At 41.3% G+C, this 24447-nt stretch overlaps 1 protein-coding gene across 1 annotated transcript in view; it reads right to left on the minus strand.

Annotated features, from left to right (window-relative positions):
- Positions 1 to 24447, minus strand: part of LOC128701426 (location of vulva defective 1-like) — a 384351-nt gene that overhangs the window by 139838 nt on the left and 220066 nt on the right. The window contains exon 28 of the mRNA XM_070100373.1: positions 16298 to 16445. Within this exon, the coding sequence (XP_069956474.1) occupies positions 16298 to 16445 (148 nt within the window). The remainder of the gene's footprint in view (positions 1 to 16297; positions 16446 to 24447) is intronic.

Consider the following 24447-nt stretch of genomic DNA (forward strand, 5'->3'; position numbering starts at 1 on the left):
ACATCCATCCTTATTATTGTGCTTACTATATTCACAGAACACTACACACAAATATAAACCCTCATCTCAAACTCCTCCTTGATAACTATAACAGCCATAATGCTAGACAGAAATCACTCTTTGATATCCCACGTGTCCATCTCTCCCTATGCAAAAATGCTATGCACGTAAAGGGCCTGAAGATCTGGAACTTATTACCATAACACACTAAAGGACCCCTGCCTGCAAATTAAAATAAGGCCCTGCTTAGAAATCATCTCATCACCCTAAATTAACCAGACAAACACTTTACTGAATACCTACCAATTACTCATAAAATTATAAAAACTTAAGTCTGCTAAACTAATTGATAATTTACTTTGAACTTGAACATGTTTCAGATTCATTACTGTATATTGCTGATGACTGCTCAACCACTTACTCATAACTTCAAGCCAATAAGTGCTTCAATCTCACTGTTTTAAAATGTACTAAATTGTAATACTTCACACTGTAAATTATTTTAACTTGTTCTAAATTGTAATACTGTATTTGTATAAACTACAGTGGTACCTCGAGTTTTGTACATAATTCGTTCCAGAAGGCTGTTCAAGTGCCGTTACTGAACAAATTTGTTCCCATAAGGAATAATATAAATTAGATTAGTCCGTTTTAGACCCCCAAAAATACACTTACAAAAGCACTTACAATAATACACTTACATAAGGGTGCGAGTTGTGAGGAGTACGAAACTCAGAGTACCACTGTATGTCAAAACTGTTCTTATTCTATACTGAACTGCTCTAGTAGACTTATCAAAGTCATGTAGCATTACCTAATAGAATACTCCACTCTCTTGTACTCATGTTGTGGAGGGAGTAGTAGGTAAATTTGGGGTACCAGGGGTAAATGAAAATGGGGAGCCTTTAACTGAGCTACGTGAAGAAAGAAGAGGATAAATAAATATACAAGGTATGATATAGTACATAATGAAAGTAGTTTGTTAGATTATGTATTGGTCAATAAAAGGTTGATCGGTAGGCTCCAGGATGTACACGTTTATAGAGGGGCAACTGATACATTGGATCATTATTTAGTTGTAGCTAGAGTTAGAGTAAGAGGTAGATGGGAAAGGAGGAAAATGGCAACAACAAGTAAGAGGGAGGTGAAAGTGTATAAACTAAGGGAGGAGGAAGTTCGGGTGAGATATACGTAACTATTGGCAGAAAGGTGGACTGGTGCAAGTATGAGTAGTGAGGGGGTTGAAGAGGGTTGGAACAGTTTTAAAAATGCAGTATTAGAATGTGGGGCAGAAGTTTATGGTTATAGGAGGGTGGGTGCAGGAGGAAAGAGGAGTGATTGGTGGAATGATGAAGTAAAGAGTGTGATAAAAGACAAAAATTTAGCTTATGAGAGGTTTCAACAAAGCAAAAGTGTTATAAGAAGAGTAGAGTATATGGAGAGTAAAAGAAAGGTGAAGAGAGTGGTGAGAGAGTGTGCAAAAGGAGAGCAGATGACAGAGTGGGAGAGGCACTGTCAAGAAATTTTAATGAAAATAAGAAAAAATTTTGGAGTGAGTTAAACAAGTTGAGAAAGCCTAGAGAACGACTGGATTTGTCAGTTAAAACAGAGTAGGGGAGTTAGTAGATGGGGAGATGGACGTTTTGGGTTGACAGAATATTTTGAGGAACTTTTAAAAGACGAAGAAAGGGAGGCGGTAATTTCATGCACTGGCCAAGGAGGTATACCATCTTTTAGGAGTGAAGAAGAACAGGATGTGAATGTGGGGGAGGTGCGTGAGGCATTACGTAGAATGAAAGGGAGTAAAGCAGCTGGAACTAACGGGATCATGACAGAAATGTTAAAAACAGGGGGGGATGTAGTGTTGGAGTGGTTGGTATTTTTGTTTAATAAATGTATGAAAGAGGGTAAGGTACCTAGGGATTGGCAGAGAGCATGTATAATCCCTTTATATAAAAGGAAGGGGGCCAAAACAGACTGTAAAAATTAGAGAGGAATAAGTTTATTGAGTATACCAGGAAAAGTGTACGGTAGGGCTATAATTGACAGAATTAGAGGTAAGACAGAATGTAGGAGTGCGGATGAGCAAGGAGGTTTTAGAGTGGGTAGGGGATGTATAGATCAAGTATTTACATTGAAGCATATATGTGAACAGTATTTAGATAAAGGTAGGGAAGTTTTTATTGCATTTATGGATTTAGAAAAGGCATATGATAGAGTGGATAGGGGAGCAATGTGGCAGATGTTGCAAGTATATGGAATAGGTGGTAAGTTATTAAATGCTGTAAAGAGTTTTTATGAGGATAGTGAGGCTCAGGTTAGGGTGTGTAGAAGAGAGGGAGACTACTTCCCGGTAAAAGTAGGTCTTAGACAGGGATGTGTAATGTCACCATGGTTGTTTAATGTATTTATAGATGGGGTTGTAAAAGAAGTAAATGCTAGGGAGTTTTGGGAGAGGGGTGGGATTAAATTATGGGGAATCAAATACAAAATGGGAATTGACACAGTTGCTTTTTGCTGATGATACTGTGCTTATGGGAAATTCTGAAGAAAAATTGCGAAGGTTAGTGGACGAGTTTGGGAGTGTGTGTAAAGGTAGAAAGTTGAAAGTGAACATAGAAAAGAGTAAGGTGATGAGGGTATCAAATGATTTAGATAAAGGAAAATTGGATATCAAATTGGGGAGGAGGAGTATGGAAGAAGTGAATGTTTTCAGATACTTGGGAGTTGACGTGTCGGCAGATGGATTTATGAAGGATGAGGTTAATCATAGAACTGATGAGGGGAAAAAGGTGAGTGGTGCGTTGAGGTATATGTCGAGACAAAAAACGTTGTCTATGGAGGCAAATAAGGGAATGTCTCATAAACACGCTAGATAACAGGGATATCTTGCTACTCCTACTTACACTTTGGTCACACTTCACAGACACGCACATGCATATATATATATACATACATCTAGGTTTTTCTCCTTTTTCTAAATAGCTCTTGTTCTTTTTTATTTCTTCTATTGTCCATGGGGAAGTGGAAAAGAATCTTTCCTCCGTAAGCCATGCGTGTCGTATGAGGCGACTAAAATGCCGGGAGCAATGGGCTAGTAACCCCTTCTCCTGTATACATTTACTAAAAAAGAGAAGAAGAAAAACTTTATAAAATTGGGATGCTTAAATGTGCGTGGATGTAGTGCGGATGACAAGAAACAGATGATTGCTGATGTTATGAATGAAAAGAAGTTGGATGTCCTGGCTCTAAGCGAAACAAAGCTGAAGGGGGTAGGAGAATTTCAGTGGGGGGAAATAAATGGGATTAAATCTGGAGTATCTGAGAGAGTTAGAGCAAAGGAAGGGGTAGCAGTAATGTTAAATGATCAGTTATGGAAGGAGAAAAGAGAATATGAATGTGTAAATTCAAGAATTATGTGGATTAAAGTAAAGGTTGGATGCGAGAAGTGGGTCATAATAAGCGTGTATGCACCTGGAGAAGAGAGGAATGCAGAGGAGAGAGAGAGATTTTGGGAGATGTTAAGTGAATGTATAGGAGCCTTTGAACCAAGTGAGAGAGTAATTGTGGTAGGGGACCTGAATGCTAAAGTAGGAGAAACTTTTAGAGAAGGTGTGGTAGGTAAGTTTGGGGTGCCAGGTGTAAATGATAATGGGAGCCCTTTGATTGAACTTTGTATAGAAAGGGGTTTAGTTATAGGTAATACATATTTTAAGAAAAAGAGGATAAATAAGTATACACGATATGATGTAGGGCGAAATGACAGTAGTTTGTTGGATTATGTATTGGTAGATAAAAGACTGTTGAGTAGACTTCAGGATGTACATGTTTATAGAGGGGCCACAGATATATCAGATCACTTTCTAGTTGTAGCTACACTGAGAGTAAAAGGTAGATGGGATACAAGGAGAATAGAAGCATCAGGGAAGAGAGAGGTGAAGGTTTATAAACTAAAAGAGGAGGCAGTAAGGGTAAGATATAAACAGCTATTGGAGGATAGATGGGCTAATGAGAGCATAGGCAATGGGGTCGAAGAGGTATGGGGTAGGTTTAAAAATGTAGTGTTAGAGTGTTCAGCAGAAGTTTGTGGTTACAGGAAAGTGGGTGCAGGAGGGAAGAGGAGTGATTGGTGGAATGATGATGTAAAGAGAGTAGTAAGGGAGAAAAAGTTAGCATATGAGAAGTTTTTACAAAGTAGAAGTGATGCAAGGAGGGAAGAGTATATGGAGAAAAAGAGAGAGGTTAAGAGAGTGGTGAAGCAATGTAAAAAGAGAGCAAATGAGAGAGTGGGTGAGATGTTATCAACAAATTTTGTTGAAAATAAGAAAAAGTTTTGGAGTGAGATTAACAAGTTAAGAAAGCCTAGAGAACAAATAGATTTGTCAGTTAAAAATAGGAGAGGAGAGTTATTAAATGGAGAGTTAGAGGTATTGGGAAGATGGAGGGAATATTTTGAGGAATTGTTAAATGTTGATGAAGATAGGGAAGCTGTGATTTCGTGTATAGGGCAAGGAGGAATAACATCTTGTAGGAGTGAGGAAGAGCCAGTTGTGAGTGTGGGGGAAGTTCGTGAGGCAGTAGGTAAAATGAAAGGGGGTAAGGCAGCCGGGATTGATGGGATAAAGATAGAAATGTTAAAAGCAGGTGGGGATATAGTTTTGGAGTGGTTGGTGCAATTATTTAATAAATGTATGGAAGAGGGTAAGGTACCTAGGGATTGGCAGAGAGCATGCATAGTTCCTTTGTATAAAGGCAAAGGGGATAAAAGAGAGTGCAAAAATTATAGGGGGATAAGTCTGTTGAGTGTACCTGGTAAAGTGTATGGTAGAGTTATAATTGAAAGAATTAAGAGTAAGACGGAGAATAGGATAGCAGATGAACAAGGAGGCTTTAGGAAAGGTAGGGGGTGTGTGGACCAGGTGTTTACAGTGAAACATATAAGTGAACAGCATTTAGATAAGGCTAAAGAGGTCTTTGTGGCATTTATGGATTTGGAAAAGGCGTATGACAGGGTGGATAGGGGGGCAATGTGGCAGATGTTGCAAGTGTATGGTGTAGGAGGTAGGTTACTGAAAGCAGTGAAGAGTTTTTATGAGGATAGTGAGGCTCAAGTTAGAGTATGTAGGAAAGAGGGAAATTTTTTCCCAGTAAAAGTAGGCATTAGACAAGGATGTGTGATGTCACCGTGGTTGTTTAATATATTTATAGATGGGGTTGTAAGAGAAGTAAATGCGAGGGTCTTGGCAAGAGGCGTGGAGTTAAAAGATAAAGAATCACACACAAAGTGGGAGTTGTCACAGCTGCTCTTTGCTGATGACACTGTGCTCTTGGGAGATTCTGAAGAGAAGCTGCAGAGATTGGTGGATGAATTTGGTAGGGTGTGCAAAAGAAGAAAATTAAAGGTGAATACAGGAAAGAGTAAGGTTATGAGGATAAAAAGATTAGGTGATGAAAGATTGGATATCAGATTGGAGGGAGAGAGTATGGAGGAGGTGAATGTATTCAGATATTTGGGAGTGGACGTGTCAGCGGATGGGTCTATGAAAGATGAGGTGAATCATAGAATTGATGAGGGAAAAAGAGTGAGTGGTGCACTTAGGAGTCTGTGGAGACAAAGAACTTTGTCCTTGGAGGCAAAGAGGGGAATGTATGAGAGTATAGTTTTACCAACGCTCTTATATGGGTGTGAAGCGTGAGTGATGAATGTTGCAGCGAGGAGAAGGCTGGAGGCAGTGGAGATGTCATGTCTGAGGGCAATGTGTGGTGTGAATATAATGCAGAGAATTCGTAGTTTGGAAGTTAGGAGGAGGTGCGGGATTACCAAAACTGTTGTCCAGAGGGCTGAGGAAGGGTTGTTGAGGTGGTTCGGACATGTAGAGAGAATGGAGCGAAACAGAATGACTTCAAGAGTGTATCAGTCTGTAGTGGAAGGAAGGCGGGGTAGGGGTCGGCCTAGGAAGGGTTGGAGGGAGGGGGTAAAGGAGGTTTTGTGTGCGAGGGGCTTGGACTTCCAGCAGGCATGCGTGAGCGTGTTTGATAGGAGTGAATGGAGACAAATGGTTTTTAATACTTGACGTGCTGTTGGAGTGTGAGCAAAGTAACATTTATGAAGGGATTCAGGGAAACCGGCAGGCCGGACTTGAGTCCTGGAGATGGGAAGTACAGTGCCTGCACTCTGAAGGAGGGGTGTTAATGTTGCAGTTTAAAAACTGTAGTGTAAAGCACCCTTCTGGCAAGACAGTGATGGAGCGAATGATGGTGAAAGTTTTTCTTTTTCGGGCCACCCTGCCTTGGTGGGAATCGGCCAGTGTGATAATAAAAAAATAAAAATATGAAAGTATAGTAGTACCAATACTCTTACATGGGTGTGAAACTTGGGTTGTGAATGCAGCAGCGAGGAGGCGGTTGGAGGCAGTGGAGATGTCCTGTCTAAGGGCAATGTGTAGTGTAAATATTATGCAGAAAATTCGGAGTGTGGAAATTAGGAGAAGGTGTGGAGTTAATAAAAGCATTAGTCAGAGGGCAGAAGAGGGGTTTGTGAGGTGGTTTGGTCATTTGGAGAGAATGGATCAAAGTAGAATGACATGGAAAGCATATAAATCTATAGGGGAAGGAAGGAGGGAAAGGGCTCGTCCTCGAAAGGGTTGGAGAGAGGGGGTAAGGGAGGTTTTGTGAGTGAGGGGCTTGGACTTCCAGCAGCGTGCATAAGCGTGTTCGATAGGAGTGAATGGAGACGAATGGTATTTGGGACGTGATGATCTGTTGGAGTGTGAGCAGGGTAATATTTAGCAAAGGGATTCAGGGAAACAGATTATTTTTATATAGCTGGACTTCAGTCCTGGAAATGGGAAGTACAATGCCTGCACTCTAAAGGAGGGGTTTGGCATATTGGCAGTTTGGAGGGATATGTTGTGTATCTTTATACATATATGCTTCTAAACTGTTGTGTTCTGACCACCTCTGCAAAAACAGTGATTATGTGTGAGTGAGGTGAAAGTATTGAATGATGATGAAAGTATTTTCTTTTTGCGGATTTTCTTTCTTTTTGGGTCACCCTGCCTCGGTGGGAGATGGCCAACTTGTTAAAAAAAAAAAAAATTGAACTGTTATTGCTTTATTAGTCTTAAGTTAATTTTAAGTCTTCCCGAAATGCTCTGCATACAAAGGGGCTTTTGGCAACCATGTATCATGTCAAAATAAATTATTATTATTATTATTATTATTACCATTTAACACTTTCACCATCATTCACACTATCACTGTCTTTGCAAAGGCACGAAGATACAACAATTTAGATGTCACTTCAAACAGCGAATATCCCAAACCTTCTCTATTAAAGTGCAGGTATTGTACTCCCCACCTCCACGATTCAAGTTTGGCTGGTTTCCCTGAATCCCTTCACAAAATATTATCTTGCTCACACTTCAACAGCTAATCAAGTAAAAAAAAAAAACATTCATTTTAACTCACTCACATCTAACAGGCTTACACATGCCTCCTGTATGTCAAAGACCATTGCACACAAAATCTCTCTTACACCCTGCATCCATCCTTTCCTAGGGTGACCCCTGCCCCTCCTCTCCTCCACTATAAATTTATAAACCCTACCAGTAAATGTTATCTCCAGTAAATGCCTGTAAATATGCATGAAATATTGTCACCAATATAATTCTACTACTTCATAAAATGCGCATCACTGATCGAACTTAAATTGAGAGCAAACAATTTGTACACCCATTCCTTCCTTTATGTGGCAGGTGCATTCCTGGCTCATGGTGCTTAAAGTAAAACCATTATAACACATACTGTAATAGTTAGGAATGCATTCTCAGACTGCCAATTTCACATACTTTTTAACAGTTTTCACCAAATGTATTCATATTTTGTGAATGTTAATTCATGCATGTATAAACGTCTAATTGCCTACATCACTCACTGCCTCCTCCATTCACTGCCTTCACTCACTACCTACCTCACTCACTGCCTACCTCACTCACTGCCTACCTCACTCACTGCCTACCTCACTCACTGCCTACCTCACTCACTGCCTACCTCACTCACTGCCTACCTCACTCACTGCCTACCTCACTCACTGCCTACCTCACTCACTGCCTACCTCACTCACTGCCTACCTCACTCACTACCTACCTCACTCACTACCTACCTCACTCACTGCCTACCTCACTCACTACCTACCTCACTCACTACCTACCTCACTCACTACCTACCTCACTCATTGCCTACCTCACTCACTACCTACCTCACTCACTACCTACCTCACTCACTACCTACCTCACTCACTACCTACCACACTCACTGCCTACCTCACTCACTGCCTACCTCACTCACTACCTACCTGACTCACTACCTACCTCACTCACTACCTACCTCACTCACTACCTACCTCACTCACTGCCTACCTCACTCACTACCTACCTCACTCACTACCTACCTCACTCACTGCCTACCTCACTCACTGCCTACCTCACTCACTGCCTACCTCACTCACTGCCTACCTCACTCACTGCCTATCTCTCACTCATTGCCTACCTCACTCACTGCCTACCTCACTCACTACCTATCTCACTCACTGCCTACCTCACTCACTGCCTACCTCACTCACTGCCTACCTCACTCACTGCCTACCTCACTCACTACCTACCTCACTCACTGCCTACCTCACTCACTGCCTACCTCACTCGCTGCCTACCTCACTCACTGCCTACCTCACTCACTGCCTACCTCACTCACTGCCTACCTCACTTATTGCCTACCTCACTCACTGCCTACCTCACTCACTACCTATCTCACTCACTGCCTACCTCACTCACTGCCTACCTCACTCACTGCCTACCTCACTCACTGCCTACCTCACTCACTGCCTACCTCACTCACTCACTGCCTACCTCACTCACTACCTACCTCACTTGCTGCCTACCTCACTCACTGCCTACCTCACTCGCTGCCTACCTCACTCACTACCTACCTCACTCACTGCCTACATCACTCACTGCCTACCTCACTCGCTGCCTACCTCACTCACTGCCTACCTCACTCACTGCCTACCTCACTCACTGCCTACCTCACTCACTGCCTACCTCACTCATTGCCCACCTCACTCACTGCCTACCTCACTCACTACCTATCTCACTCACTGCCTACCTCACTCACTGCCTACCTCACTCACTCACTGCCTACCTCACTCACTACCTACCTCACTTGCTGCCTACCTCACTCACTGCCTACCTCACTCACTGCCTACCTCACTCACTGCCTACCTCACTCACTGCCTACCTTACTCACTGCCTACCTCACTCACTGCCTACCTCACTCACTGTCTACCTCACTCGCTGCCTACCTCACTCGCTGCCTACCTCACTCACTGCCTACCTCACTCGCTGCCTACCTCACTCACTGCCTACCTCACTCACTGCCTACCTCACTCATTGCCTACCTCACTCACTGCCTACCTCACTCACTACCTATCTCACTCACTGCCTACCTCACTCACTGCCTACCTCACTCACTGCCTACCTCACTCACTGCCTACCTCACTCACTGCCTACCTTACTCACTGCTTCCTTCACTCCCTCAATTGTGCCTCAATTGTATATATGTTGGTAGAATTACCAACAATATGTAAAGTAAAAGGACACAAGTGCAACAATAAAATGTCACATAGTTGCACTTGTGTCCTTTTACTTTACACTCCCTCAATGTTAGTAAGTGTGGGAGAGGATGAGCTCACAACTCCTGAACTTGTTAAGTGGATGAGGCATGTGACATCACACAACAGTACCTCTCACTCTCCAATGCCTTCAACACACTACATTATTTTAGTGATATTCGGTGCAATATTGGTTAAAAATCAAGTGGTGGTGTACTTGAGGGATCGCATACAAGTGAAAATGCACAACAATTGCATAAGAGTGAATTTTTACTACAAGTAGCAAATAACTGGTAGAAATAACATTGCTGCTTATAAGCAAAATCAACCCAGGATAAAACTAGGGACTGTTGTAATTGCCTAAAATTATATGCAATGACCAGAATCAAGTACAGTAGTATGTAAATTCTAGGGTTAATTTACCTGAAATATCTAGCATTCAACTGTATCTTTGTACTGTAATGTATCAAAGCTAACCAAATATACTGTAAACTTCTTGTAAAACCTATGTATAACCAATGAAAAATAAAGTCTTTATTTTACTTTATTTATTTTCCTTTCTAAGTTTATTCTCTGTAAAGATTACAATGCGGGGTTTACGTATTATACTATATTGTATGGTTTACATATTATAAAATACTAATTACAGAGGGTCACTATCAAACCTAGCATGACTAGGCATTTCGAGCAGACTAAGATTAATTCAAAACTTTATATTGGTACAGATTATGGAGCATGTTAGTATTAAGGCTAAGTAGCTGCATTACAGTTCGTAAATTTAGCAATGTGAATGGTTTTGTTTTGGTACAATACATAGTTTCTATATTAGAGTATCACAGGCAAATCTATGACTAGTTTAAGATTCATTAGGTACAGGTACCATCCGACTTACGACCGAGTTCGGTTCCAAGAAACCGGTCGTAAGTCGAAATGGACGTAAGTCAAACCTTACTACTGAATACACCAACCATCCAACTTACGACCTGCTCGACATACGACCATTCGACTTATGATCGTGTTTTGTATGCCAAATTTCTGGGAAATAAACAAGTGTTTGTGTTGTACACAATGTTTATTCTAAACCTTACAGTATAAAATACAGTACTAACAGCATAAAAAGTAAAGTAAAAAATGAAATACCAAAATAAAACAATAAAATAAAGTAATTACAAAAATGTGATGTTGATATTCAGTAGTAAGGTTCGACTTACGTCCATTTCGACTAACGACGAGTTGGTCGGAACCGAACTCGGTCGTAAGTCGGATGGTACCTGTATCAACATCACATTTTTGTAATGACTTTATTTTGTTTTATTTTGGTATTTCATTTTTTACTTTACTTTTTATGCTGTTAGTGCTGTATTTTATACTGTAAGGTTTAGGATAAACACTGTGTACAACACAAACACCTGTTTATTTCCCAGAAATTTGGCATAGAAAACATGGTCATAAGTCGAATGGTCGTATGTTGAGCAGGTCGTAAGTCGGATGGTAGGTGTATTAGTTTTATTACATATATCTACGTATATTGTCAATTGGGTGAATGTAAGTGTGAATTGTGGGGAATCACAGATATCGAGGGGAAGTCTAGGTTGTTTTTTGTGTGTGTATGATACAAGAGAATAGGTGGTTTTCATGTAGTTAGCTGATGGTGGGGTGTGTCAGGGAGATAAGATGTTTTCGAAAGGTAGTTCTGAAAGTGATGAATGTGTCTGCAGTTCTAGAGTTTTCAGGTAGGGTGTTCCAGATTTTAGGTCCTTTTATGTAAACTGAATTTTTGTATAGGTTTAGCCGGACACAGGGAATATCATAGAGATGTTTGTGTCTGGTGTTATGCCTGTGGGTCCTGTCACAACTATCAAGAAAGTGTTTTAGATCAGGGTTAATATTGGAATTTAAGGTTCTGTAAATGTAGGTTGCACAGTAGTAAGTGTGGATGTTCTGTACAGTGAGTAAGTTTAGATCTATGAAGGGGGTAGGGGGGGTGTTGCCTGGGATTGGATTGTGTGATTATTCTTACTGCGGCTTTTTGTTGGGTTATTATTGGCTTCAGGTGTGTTGCTGCAGTTGATTCCCAAGCACAAATAGCATAGGTGAGGTAGAGATAGGCGAGTGAATAGTATAGTGTGAGAAGGGCTGATTGTGGCACGTAGTAATGTGTCTTGGAGAGGATCCCAACCATCTTGGATACTTTTTTGGTAATGTGTTGGATATGGGTGCTGAAATTCAGGTTGCTGTCGAGGTGCAGGCCTAGGAATTTGCCCTCGTTATACCTAGCAATATGAGTGTTGTCGATCTTAATGTTAAGTTGTGCAACACCTGCTCTATTACCAAACATAATATAAAAGGTTTTGTGAGTGTTAATTAGTAAGTTTATTGGCTGTCATCCAAGTAGATATTTTGAGTAGCTCCTCATTAACAATGGTGTTGTGATACATTGGGAAGATCATTGATGTATAAGAGAAAGAGCAGGGGACCAAGGACACTTCCCTGTGGTACTCCAGTATCAAGTGGCTGTGTTGATGAGGTTGTGTCTTTAATGGTGACATACTGATACCTATTAGTAAGATAGGATTTGAAATATGCAAGTGAATGGGCTCTTATATCATAATGCTCAAGTTTGTGGAGTAGGATGCCATGGTCTACTGTATCAAAAGTTTTTCTTAGGTCAATAAAAAGTCCCAATGGATATTCCTTATTTTCCAGTTCTGTGTAAAGCAGATCTAGCATTTTTACAATTGCATCGTTTGTGCTTTTATTTTTTCTGAAGCCAAATTGGCAGGGGTTGAGTATGCTTTGTGCTGTTATAAACAAATATAATCTCTTGTGTATGAGTTTCTTGAAGATTCTGGATAGCAATGGTAAGTTTGATATTGGCCTGTAGTTGTTTACATCTGTGGGGTCACCACCTTTGTGTATTGGTGTAACCCTTGCTGTCTTGAGCAGTGTCAGGAAAGTGCTAGTTTCCAGTAATTTGTTAAAAAGTAATAGAATAGTATGTGAAAGGACATGGGCTGCTCGCTTGTACAATACAGTGGACCCCCACATAATGATATTAATCCGTTCCTGAGAGTTCATTGTTATGCGAAATTATCGTTATGCGAATGAATTTTCCCCATAAGAAATAATGGAAATCAAATTAATCCATGCAAGACACCCAAAAGTATGAAAAAAAAATTTTTACCACATAAAATATACATTTTCCTACACACAAAGAGAAGGATACATGCACAATAGTAGAGTAATACATGCACAATATATATGGTGCATGTACTACTCTACTAAATGAAGAATAAATTACACCTTTATTGAAGATGCAGCAATGACTGATGAGACACTGTGTCCTGGGAGTGCCTTTTCCTCCTGAGTACTGTAGGTCCTGTTTGGCATTTTCTTCCAGAACAGGCCTTATCACACTGTGTATGCCACTACGATTCTTAAATCTCTCAAACCAACCTTTGCTGGCTTTAAATTCACCAATATGAGCACTAGTTCCAGGCATTTTTCCCTGTTCACCTGGGTGTTAGTCGACTGGTGTGGGTTGCATCCTGGGAGACAAGATTAAGGACCCCAATGGAAATAAGTTAGACAGTCTCCGATGACACTGACTTTTTTGGGTTATCCTGGGTGGCTAACTCTCTGGGGTTAATTGTTTCTTGGTATTCTCAATAAGCCACACCAACAACAGTGCTACAGCAGCAGCAGCAGCAGCAGCAGCAGCTGACAGTGCTACAGCAGCAGCTGACAGTGCTACAGCAGCAGCAGACAGTGCTACAGCAGCAGCAGACAGTGCTACAGCAGCAGCAGATGGTACTACAGCAGCAGCAGCAGCTGACGGTGGCACAGCAGCAGCAGCAGCTGACAGTGCTACAGCAGCAGCAGCAGCATCAGCAGTTGACCATGGTACCACAGTATTTCGATAATATTTCTCGCCCTTTTTACCACAGGGTTGGCACTAGAAGCTTTCTTGGGGCCCATGGTCACTTATTTTGCAGATAAAAATCACCAAAAACGCTGTAATAATACGAAATGTTCCGACTGTATGCTTGGATGTTACCATGGAGGCTGGGTTGTAAATAATGCCACCGGCAGAACATGTGAGGCTGGCTCAGGCCTCACACAGACGCGTCTCGGACGAATAGTGTTGAGCGAGTTTTTTAGCGCTATGCGAGGCAAAATTTTAGTGATAAAATGTATCGCTATGCGGATTTAACGTTATGTGATGCCAACGGTATGCGGGGGTCCACTGTAATGGTGGGACATGAGACATATTCCCTGAATTATTTTTAAGCGACTTAATAATTGTGGTGACTTCAGTGGGCTCAGTAGGTGCAAGATAGAAGGAGTTTGGGAAATTCCCATCTAAGTACAGTAATCACTTGCATGGGCATTGGTACCTGGAATTTTCCTGGCGAGATTAGATCCTATGGTTCAGAAGAAGTCATTTATCTTGCTAACTGTATCAATGGGATGCAGTGGTGTTTCGTTCAGTTTAGTTCAGATAATATCCTTAGTTTTTTTCAGTTTGTGGGTTCCCAGAATCTGAGAGTGTTTTCCATGTCTTTTTTATACAGTGGACCCTCACCTAACGATATTAATTGGTACCCGAGAACGAATATCGTTAGGCGAGTTTTTTAGCATTAGTCGAGGCAAAAGTTAGCGTTGAAGTGTATCGTTAGGCGAATTTAACGTTATGCGATGCGTTCGTTAGGCGAGGGTCCACTGTATCTCCTCTTGTTCCAGTGAATCTGCTGGAGTAGTACAATTGTTTGGCTTTTTTTTATTAGTATGGAGAACTGATGAATAGTGTTTTAGAATATCTTTGTGTATTAAGCCCAGTCTATATTGCTTTCCATATTGGTGTTTCTTATGAACAGGTTTCAGTATGCTGCTAGTTAGCCATGGGCAAATGAGCCATTTATTCATGATCTGTTTCATTTTTATAGGACAATATTTGTTGTACAGTCTAAGTAATTTACTCAGAAATATGTCTGTCCAATTGTCAATACAACTGGCCTTGAAGAATTCTGTAGGCCAGTCAACCATCTCTAGCTCTGCTGTGAAATAACTCATTGAGGCCTCGTCATGGAGTCTAAATGAAACTGTGTGTGTGTGTGTGTGTGTGTGTGTGTGTGTGTGTGTGTGTGTGTGTGTGTGTGTGTGTGTGTGTGTGTGTGTGTGTGTGTGTGTGTGTGTGTGTGTGTGTGTGTGTGTGTGTGTGTGTGTGTGTGTGTGTGTGTGTGTGTGTGTGTGTGTGTGTGTGTGTGTGTGTGTGTGTGTGTGTGTGTGTGTGTGTGTGTGTGTGTGTGTGTGTGTGTGTGTGTGTGTGTGTGTGTGTGTGTGTGTGTGTGTGTGTGTGTGTGTGTGTGTGTGTGTGTGTGTGTGTGTGTGTGTGTGTGTGTGTGTGTGTGTGTGTGTGTGTGTGTGTGTGTGTGTGTGTGTGTGTGTGTGTGTGTGTGTGTGTGTGTGTGTGTGTGTGTGTGTGTGTGTGTGTGTGTGTGTGTGTGTGTGTGTGTGTGTGTGTGTGTGTGTGTGTGTGTGTGTGTGTGTGTACGTACTTACCTATTTGTGGTTGCAGGGGTTGAGTCATAGCTCCTGGCCCTGTCTCTTCACTGACTGCTACTAGGTCTTCTCTCTCCCTGCTCCATGAGCTTTATCATACCTCATCTTAAAGCTATGTATGGTTCCTGCCTCCACTACCTCACTTGCTAGACTATTCCACTTTCTGACGACTCTATGACTGAAGAAATATTTCCTAACATCCCTGTGACTTGTCTGAGTCTTCAGCTTCCAATTGTGACCCTTTGCTTCTGTGTCCCCTCTCTGGAACATCCTGCCTCTGTCCACCTTATCTATCCCATGCAGTATTTTGTATGTTTTTATCATGTCTCCCCAACCCTCCTGTCCTCCGGTGTCGTCAGGTCGATGTCCCTCAACATTTCTTAGTAGGACACTCCCGAGCTCCGGAACTAGCCTTGTTGCAAACCTTCGTACTTTCTCTAATTTCTTGACATGCTTGACCAGGTGTGGGTTCCAAACTGGTGCTGCATGCTCCAGTATGGGCCTGACATACACAGTGTACAGTGTCTTGAACGATTCCTTACTAAGGTATCAGAACACGATTTTCAGGTCACACCCATGACCTAACCTGATTCCTCCTTTTTTTCTTCTTCTCCCTCTTCCCCTTTCCTCTTTCACTTTTCTCCTTTGGGTTGTCTTTCTTCTGCCTTGTGTATTTGTTCCTTCATTATTTATTTATTTATTTTTCCTCCCTTGGTGTTCTTGCTCTTACCCTCTGTGGGCACCTAGCTCCCTAACAGTGCTCCTCTTTCTCAGTATTTGACTGGCTCCTCCTCCTTCTTACTACCTTCCCCACTACTACTACTACCACCACCTGTCTATATATACCCTTCCTGCTCTCCTTTTCATTGGTGTGACTTTGTAAATGGTCCAAGTCAGACCGACACGTCGTTGTAAGCTCCTCTCTTCTATGTGCGGATTATTTGTGCATTGTGTGTAGGAACACTAATGTAAGTAATGCAAACTGATATCAAGATATTATAATCAAATATACAATAAAGTATGAATATAAAACTACTAAATTAAAAAATGACAAAATAAGATACTTGCTTCTCTTTCTCTTTTTCCTTTTTATGTGACTCTTGTGATTCAGGTAACTCTGAGGGAATGTGAGGTAATCTTTGAGGTGGTTCAGGTGGTTGAATAGCTGTAACATCTGACTTGATGTTACCGTCACTCTCTGTTTGATTTGCTAACCCTGTAAAAATAAAGGAATTTATATTTAAAACATAAAATAGGTGAAACAAAGTATGAAAGTCAATGTTTCAAGGTGAGTCTGTCCTATCAGAATGATTTAACACCACACCTGGAGAGGGTTTCAGGGGTCAACGCCCCTATGGCCCAGTTTGTGACCAGGCCTCATGGTGAATTAGGGCCTGATCAACCAGACTGTTGCTGCTGGACGCACTCAAACCGACATTCGAACCACAGCCTGGCTAATCATGTATTGACTTTAGGTACCTGTTCAGTGCCTTCTTGAAGACAGACAGGGGTCTACTAGTAATCACCCTTATGTATGCAGAGTGGCAGTTGAACAGTCTTGGGACTTTGACACTTAATGTGCTGTCTCTCAAGTGTACTTGTGGCACCCGAGGTTCCACTGTACTGGATGCTGTTCTCACCTTAGATTTAGCATAAGAAAATAAGTATTTTGGGTTTCTTTCGATTTCATTTATGGCTTTAAGTTCTTCCTGAGATTCTTGTATCTTATAAGATTCTTCAAGCTTAAGTTTGATATTTGCTATTTCTCTGACCAGTGCTGCCTTTTGTATTCCAAATATATTGGGCCGTCTTAGCAATTCTGTGATTCCTTACATTCAGTTCTATAGGTATATCTCTTTCTAGTTTATATTTTCTCTTTCTTTTTCTTAAAGAAATGTGCCTTGAGCATACCTCAAGTGCCAAGGAGTTAATTCTTTCTAGGCAAAGGTTTGGATCCGTGTTGTTTAGGATATCTTTCCAGCCTGTTTAATTTAGGACATGGCTGACTTGATCCCACTGTTTGTTTTTGTTACTGAGCTGAATTTGGTGAGGCACCCTCAAAACTGATCACATTTTGTTGGTCAGGAGTCCTGAGCATATGTGTCTGTACCCCTGTTATGTTGTTTTACATAAGAACATAAGAAAGGAGGAACACTGCAGCAGGCCTGTTGGCCCATACTAGGCAGGTCCTTTACAATTCATCCCACTAACAAACATTTGACCTACCCAATTTTCAATGCTACCCAAGAAATAAGCTCTGATGTGCAAGTCCCACTCAAATCCAACCCATCCCACTCATGTATTTATCCAACCTAAATTTGAAACTACCCAAAGTCCTAGCCTCAATAACCCAACTAGGTAGACTGTTCCACTCATCTACTACCCTATTTCTGAGTGTATTGCCTCTGATACCTGGAGAAGGCTTCAAGAGTCAATGCCCCCACGTCCCAGTCTGTGACCAGGTCTCATGGTGGATCAGGAGCTGATCAACCAGGCTGTTACTGTTGGCCACATGTAAACCAATGTACGAACCAGCTGATCAGATACTGACTTTAGGTGCCTGTCCAAAGCTTTCTTAAAAACAGCTATTGGTAATCCCCTTTATGTATGCTGGGAGGCAGTTGAACAATCTTGGGCCCCTGACACTTATTGTGCTGTCTCTTAGCATACTTGTGGCACCCCTGCTTTTCATTGTGAGGATGTTGCACCACCTGTCGAGTGATTTAATATAAACTCAGTGGCCACTTTATTAGGTACACCTGTATACCTGCTTGTTTATTTAAATACCAGCCAATCACGTGGCAGTACCTCAAGGCCTTAAAACATGCAGACATGATCATGAGATTCAGCTGTTGTTCAGGCCAAACATCAGAATGGGGAAAAAATGTGATCAAAGTGACTGTGGAAGTACTGTTGGTGTCAGACAGGGTGGATTAAGTGTCTCAGATACTGCTAATCTGGGATTTTCAATCACAACAGTCTCTAGAGTTTACAGAGAAAAACATAAAACATCAGGAAAGAAGCATTTATGAGGGCAAAAACACCTTGTTAATAAATAAGATCAGAAGAGAATGGCCACACTTATTTAATCTGACAGGAAGGAGACAGTAAGTCAAATAACCACATGTTACAACAGTGGTATGCAGAACAGCATCTCTGAGTCTTGAAATGGATGGGCTACAGCAGCAAGAGACCACACCGGCATCCATTCTTGTCATCTAAGAAAAGGAAACTGAGCTATAGTGGGCACAGGCTCACCAAAACTAGACAACTGAAGATAGGAAATATGTCACTTGGTCATCAGAATTTAGTGTAAAGAACATGGATCTATCCTGCCTTGTGTCAACGGTTCAGGCTGGTAGTGGTGGTGGTGGCGGAGTAATTTGTGGGGAATGTTTTTGTGAGGGAAAAATTCAATAGATAGGAGTAGCGAGGGAGTATATAGTAACAATAGTTTCATTGCCAGCTACTTGTTAAGGTAGGGTAAGTCTAGCTCCCGCTATTCCCGCCTTTTTTCCCCCACCCTAAAGTGATAGTTTGACGGCCGGCTGCTTGTTAACGTAGGGTCAGTCTCGCTCCCGCTATCCTTTCCCCTCCTTCTTCCCCCCCCCTCCCCACCTCGAAAGGTGACGTGTGGGGCTCTGGTCAAACAGTAAATCACTCGACTCACAGCCCCCAACACTACTGTAAGTACATGCCTGCCTTGTATTCTAGTGGATTTATTGGTTGAAAGCTTCACTTTTGACCAATAATAAACTTAGTCCTTTCAGTCTTGCTCTAGGTTGACTGTTGTAATAATCACCACATCTTTTAGGTATTGTGCTTGCCATGGAGAATGATTTTTAAGCAGTGGGTAACCTGTCTATCTTTTCAGCTTGGATGACAGTGAGGGTCACCTGTCAATCAACGAGAAGAACTAATGGAGACGGACTAATGTCCTGGAGACGTCCCATTTTGGATTTAATTACCTGTGCACCTGTATGAAATTGCAGGACGTAACCCCTCATCATTGCAGTGGTAAAGAACCTGCTTTCCTGTCATCGGGATATAATACTCAAGGCCCTATCTACTGTGAAGAACTAGCCAGTGGGTCGTAACCAACACCTGCGACCCCCCCCACCATCATCAGCAACGGCTACGATTTCAACAACACAGTGTCACCAACACCAGACACCCCTATATATATTAGCTTTGAATTCAGTTATCATTTATATTTTTCATTTTTCATTTTCTTTAATGTAGGATTAATATTTCATATTTAAGTGTTTTATATTTTCTATTTTCTATATAATAAAGTGTTTATGTTTGTCTGTTATTATTTCTTTTTCTATTCACTAATTTTCCTGAGGAGGAGCCAGCCTTGGTAATACTGTCTGAAGTTGTTACAGGGCTGAGTAAGCCTTCACAGTTTTCCTGTTACACATTAGGCCCTATAATACCAAATGAGCCCACCTAAGCTTACTCAGGTAGACTACAGCAACAATACTCAGGTAGGCTACAGCCTACCTGAGTATTGTTGTTAAACATGTGTATCCCTTTGAGGTCACAGTCTACCCATCTTCTAACAGCTACTCCCAGCAGGATAACATGCCATGTCACAAAGCACACCATCATCTCAAGCTGACTCCATGGACATGACAGTGAGTGCAGTATACTCTAATGACCTCCACTGACATAAGTTCTGAATCCATTAGAGCACCTCTGGGATGTGGTGGAACATGAAATTCACAACATAAATGAGCAGCAGACGAATCTGCAGCAACTGCATGATGCTAACACATCAATCTAATAATAAAAATAATAATAATAATAATATTTTATTTCAGCATGATACAGTAGCTGTACCACTCCATAACCTGTGTCAATATAGTTAGTAAGAATTAGAATTAGTCTGCCCAAAATGCCTAGGCATGCTAGTGGCTTTCTTTATACTTCACATATTGGCTCATTATCTAGTTGTAGCTACAGTTAGAGTAAGAGGTAGATGGGACATAAGGAAAATGGAAACAAGTAAGAGAGGTGAAAGTGTATAAACTTAGGGAGAAGGAAGTTAGGGTGAGATATAAGCAACTACTGGCAGAAAAATGGTTGAGTGCAAGTATGAGTAGTGGGGGGGGGGTTGGTAAGGGTTGGAATAGTTTTAACCCTTTGACTGTCGCAACCCCCAATCCTGAGGTGTCTCCTGGTGTCGCAAAATTTAAAAAAAAAAATAATTTTTTCTTATGAAATGATAGAGAATCTTTTCCCGATTGTAAAGACACCAAAAAAAAAGAAATTTGATGGAAAACTGACGGAATTATGCTCTCACGAAGTTAGCGACCTCGGCAATATTTACAAATCGGCGATTTCGCCCACTTTGAGCCCTATTTTCGGCTAATTCCATTATTCCAGTCAACCAAACTCATAGCTATTTCTTCAGAACTTCATTTTTTCCATCGCTTGAGTACAAGAAACTGCCCATTTACCGATTTCAACTACCCAATAACATGGTCAGAAATTTGCAATTTGGCCAATTTCACGAAAATTAAAAATTATGACAATTTCAAAATAAGGACCAGAATGAACAATGCAGACATTAATGGCTCTAAAATAACATTTTCTTTGTTCATCAGTCATGTCTCCAGGCCCCTCTGATATTACTCTTGCTTCTTATTTTGAAATTTTATTCAAAGAAAAAATAGAAGATTTACTGTTATGCAGACTACTGCAATACTGTAATAATTGTAAAAATTACATCAACCCATTCATGACTGCATATTAGAATGGCTATTTGGACATTTATTCGACAATGACATCATTTGTTTACTTTTGAACATCGGCAAAAATCAAACATTTCCCGTACTTTGTGCTTCATTTCCAAGTTCTTTTTTTTTTTTTTTTTCAACAGGTCGGCCGTCTCCCACCGAGGCAGGGTGACCCAAAAAAGAAAGAAAATCCCCAAAAAGAAAATACTTTCATCATCATTCAACACTTTCACCACACTCGCACATTATCACTGTTTTTGCAGAGGTGCTCAGAATACAACAGTTTAGAAGCATACACATATAAAGATACACAACATATCCCTCCAAACTGCCAATATCCCAAACCCCTCCTTTAAAGTGCAGGCATTGTACTTCCCATTTCCAGGACTCAAGTCCGACTATATGAAAATAACAGGTTTCCCTGAATCCCTTCACTAAATATTATCCTGCTCACACTCCAACAGATCGTCAGGTCCCAAGTACCATTCGTCTCCATTCACTCCTATCTAACACGCTCACGCACGCTTGCTGGAAGTCCAAGCTCCTTGCCCACAAAACCTCCTTTACCCCCTCTCTCCAACCCTTTCGAGGACGACCCCTACCCCGCCTTCCTTCCCCTATAGATTTATATGCTTTCCATGTTGTTCTACTTTGATCCATTCTCTCTAAATGACCAAACCACCTCAACAACCCCTCTTCTGCCCTCTGACTAATACTTTTATTAACTCCACACCTCCTCCTAATTTCGAAATTTGGTCGACAATTATGCTCCCGAAATTTTCTATGCATAATAGCCCTATTTTCAGCCAATTCCACACATCATAGCTATTTCCTTAAACAGGACATCTCCACTGCCTCCAACCGTCTCCTCGTGGCACTAAAATAACATATGCTCTGTTCATTAGTCACTTTCTATTTTGATTTTTTATTCATACAAAAAAATACAAAATTTACTGTTATGCAGATGACTGCATTATTATAAAAATGCTGCATTATGTTTTCCATTTTATCACCTAAGACCATACACCTCACCCATTCTCTCAGCTTTCTCCCACTTGATTTGAAGCTTCACAGTCCAGGACATATAAGTCTCCTCACTGTGCATTGGTACTACTATACTTTCATACATTCCCTTCTTTGCCTCCATAGATAACGTTTTTTGACTCCACATATACAGTGGACCCCCGCATAACGTTGGCATCGCATAGTGTTAAATCTGCATAGCGATACATTTTATCACTAAAATTTTGCCTCGCATAGCACTAAAAAATTTGCTCAACGCGATTCATCCAAGACGTGTCCATGCAGCCTGAGCCAGCCTCACTTGTTCTGCCAGTGGCATTTACAAGCCAGCCTCAACGGTAACATTCAAGCATACAATCGGAACATTTCGTGTTATTACAGCCTTTTTATAGTGATTTCACCTGAAAAATAAGTGACCATGGGCCCCAAGAAAGCTTCTAGTGCCAACCCTACAGGAATAAGGGTGAGAATTACTATGGAGATGAAGAAAGAGATCATTGCTAAGTATGAAAGTGAAGTGCATGTCTCCGAGTTAGCCAGGTAGTATAGTAAACCCCAATCAACCATCGCTACTACTGTGTCAAAGAGAACGGCAATCAAGGAAGCTGTTCTTGCCAAAGGTTTAACTGTGCTTTTGAAACAGAGATCACAAGTGATAGAAGATGTTGAGAGACTGTTATTGGTGTGGATAAAGTTGCACAAGGATTTAATTAGAAAAATGCCTGCAACTAGTTGTGATGCGAGTGAATTTAAAGCCAGCAAAGGTTGGTTTGAGAGATTTAAGAGGTGTAGTGGCATACATAGGGTGATAAGGCATGGTGAGGCTGCCAGTTCAGACCAAAAAGCAGCTGAAAAATATGTGCATGAATTCAAGGAGTATATAGACAGTGAAGGACTGAAACCTGAACAAGTGTTTAATTGTGACGAAACAGGCCTATTTTGGAAGAAAATGCCAAGCAGGGTCTACATTACTCAGGAGGAAAAGGCACTCCAAGGACATAAGCCTATGAAAGACAGGCTTACTCTTCTCATGTGTGCCAATACTAGTAGTGATTGCAAAGTGAAGCCTTTATTAGTGTATCACTCTGAAACTCCCAGAGCATTCACGCAAAAGAATATCCTCAAGGCTAATTTGTGTGCTGTTGAGGGCAAACAATAAGGCATGGGTCACTAGGGACTTTTTCTATGACTGGTTACACCATGCATTTGCCCCCACTGTGAAAAATTACCTAACTGAAAGAAATTAGACCTTAAGTGCCTCCTGGTGGTAGACAATGCCCCTGGTCATCCTACAGACTTGGCAGAGCGACTTTGTGGGGACATGAGGTTCATTAAGGTGAAGTTTTTGCCTCCTAATACCACTCCTCTCCTGCAGCCCATGGACCAGCAGGTTATTGCAAACTTCAAAAAACTGTACACAAAAGCTCTGTTTGAAAGGTGCTTTGCAGTGACCTCAGAAACTCAATTGACTCTAAGAGAGTTTTGGAGAGATCACTTTAATATCCTCAATTGTGTAAACCTTATAGGTAAGGCTTGGGAGGGAGTGACTAAGAGGACCTTGAACTCTGCTTGGAAGAAACTGTGGCCAGAATGTGTAGACCAAAGAGATTTTGAAGGATTTGAGGCTAACCCTGAGAATCCTATGCAAGTTGAGGAATCAATTGTGGCATTGGGGAAGTCCTTGGGGTTGGAGGTTAGTGGGGAGGATGTGGAAGAGTTGGTGGAGGAGGACAATGAAGAACTAACCACTGATGAGCTGCTAGATCAACTTCAACAGCAAGAGGCCACACCTGAGGAAATTGTTTCGTAGGAGGGGAGAGAGAAATTGAAGAAGTTGCCTACTTCAAAGATTAAGGAAATCTGTGCAAAGTGGCTTGAAGTGCAAACCTTCATGGATGAAAATCACCCTCAAACAGCTATTGCAAGCCGTGCTGGAGACTATTACACTGACACTGTTGTGAAACACTTTAGGAAAGTCATGAAGGAACGACCTAGGTAGTAGGTTGGTAGACAGCAACCACCCAGGGAGGTACTACCGTCCTGCCAAGTGAATGTAAAACGAAACCCTGTAATTGTTTTACATGATGGTAGGATTGCTGGTGTCCTTTTTTCTGTCTCATGAACATGCAAGATTTCAGGTACGTCTTGCTACTTCTACTTACACTTATGTCACACTACACATACATGTACAAGTGTATATATACATACCCCTCTGGGTTTTCTTCTATTTTCTTTCTAGTTCTTGTTCTTGTTTATTTCCTCTTATCTCCATGGGAAAGTGGAACAGAATTCTTCCTCCGTGCCCCATGCATGTTTTAAGAGGCAACTAAAATGCCGGGAGCAAGGGGCTAGTAACCCCTTTTCCTGTATATATTACTAAATGTAAAAGGAGAACTTAAAAAAAAAAAAACGGTCGGAGTTTTTTTTTTCTCATTATGCACTGCGTGCTCC

Source organism: Cherax quadricarinatus, chromosome 72, assembly GCF_038502225.1.
Source record: "Cherax quadricarinatus isolate ZL_2023a chromosome 72, ASM3850222v1, whole genome shotgun sequence".
NCBI classification, from domain to species: Eukaryota; Metazoa; Arthropoda; class Malacostraca; order Decapoda; family Parastacidae; genus Cherax; species Cherax quadricarinatus.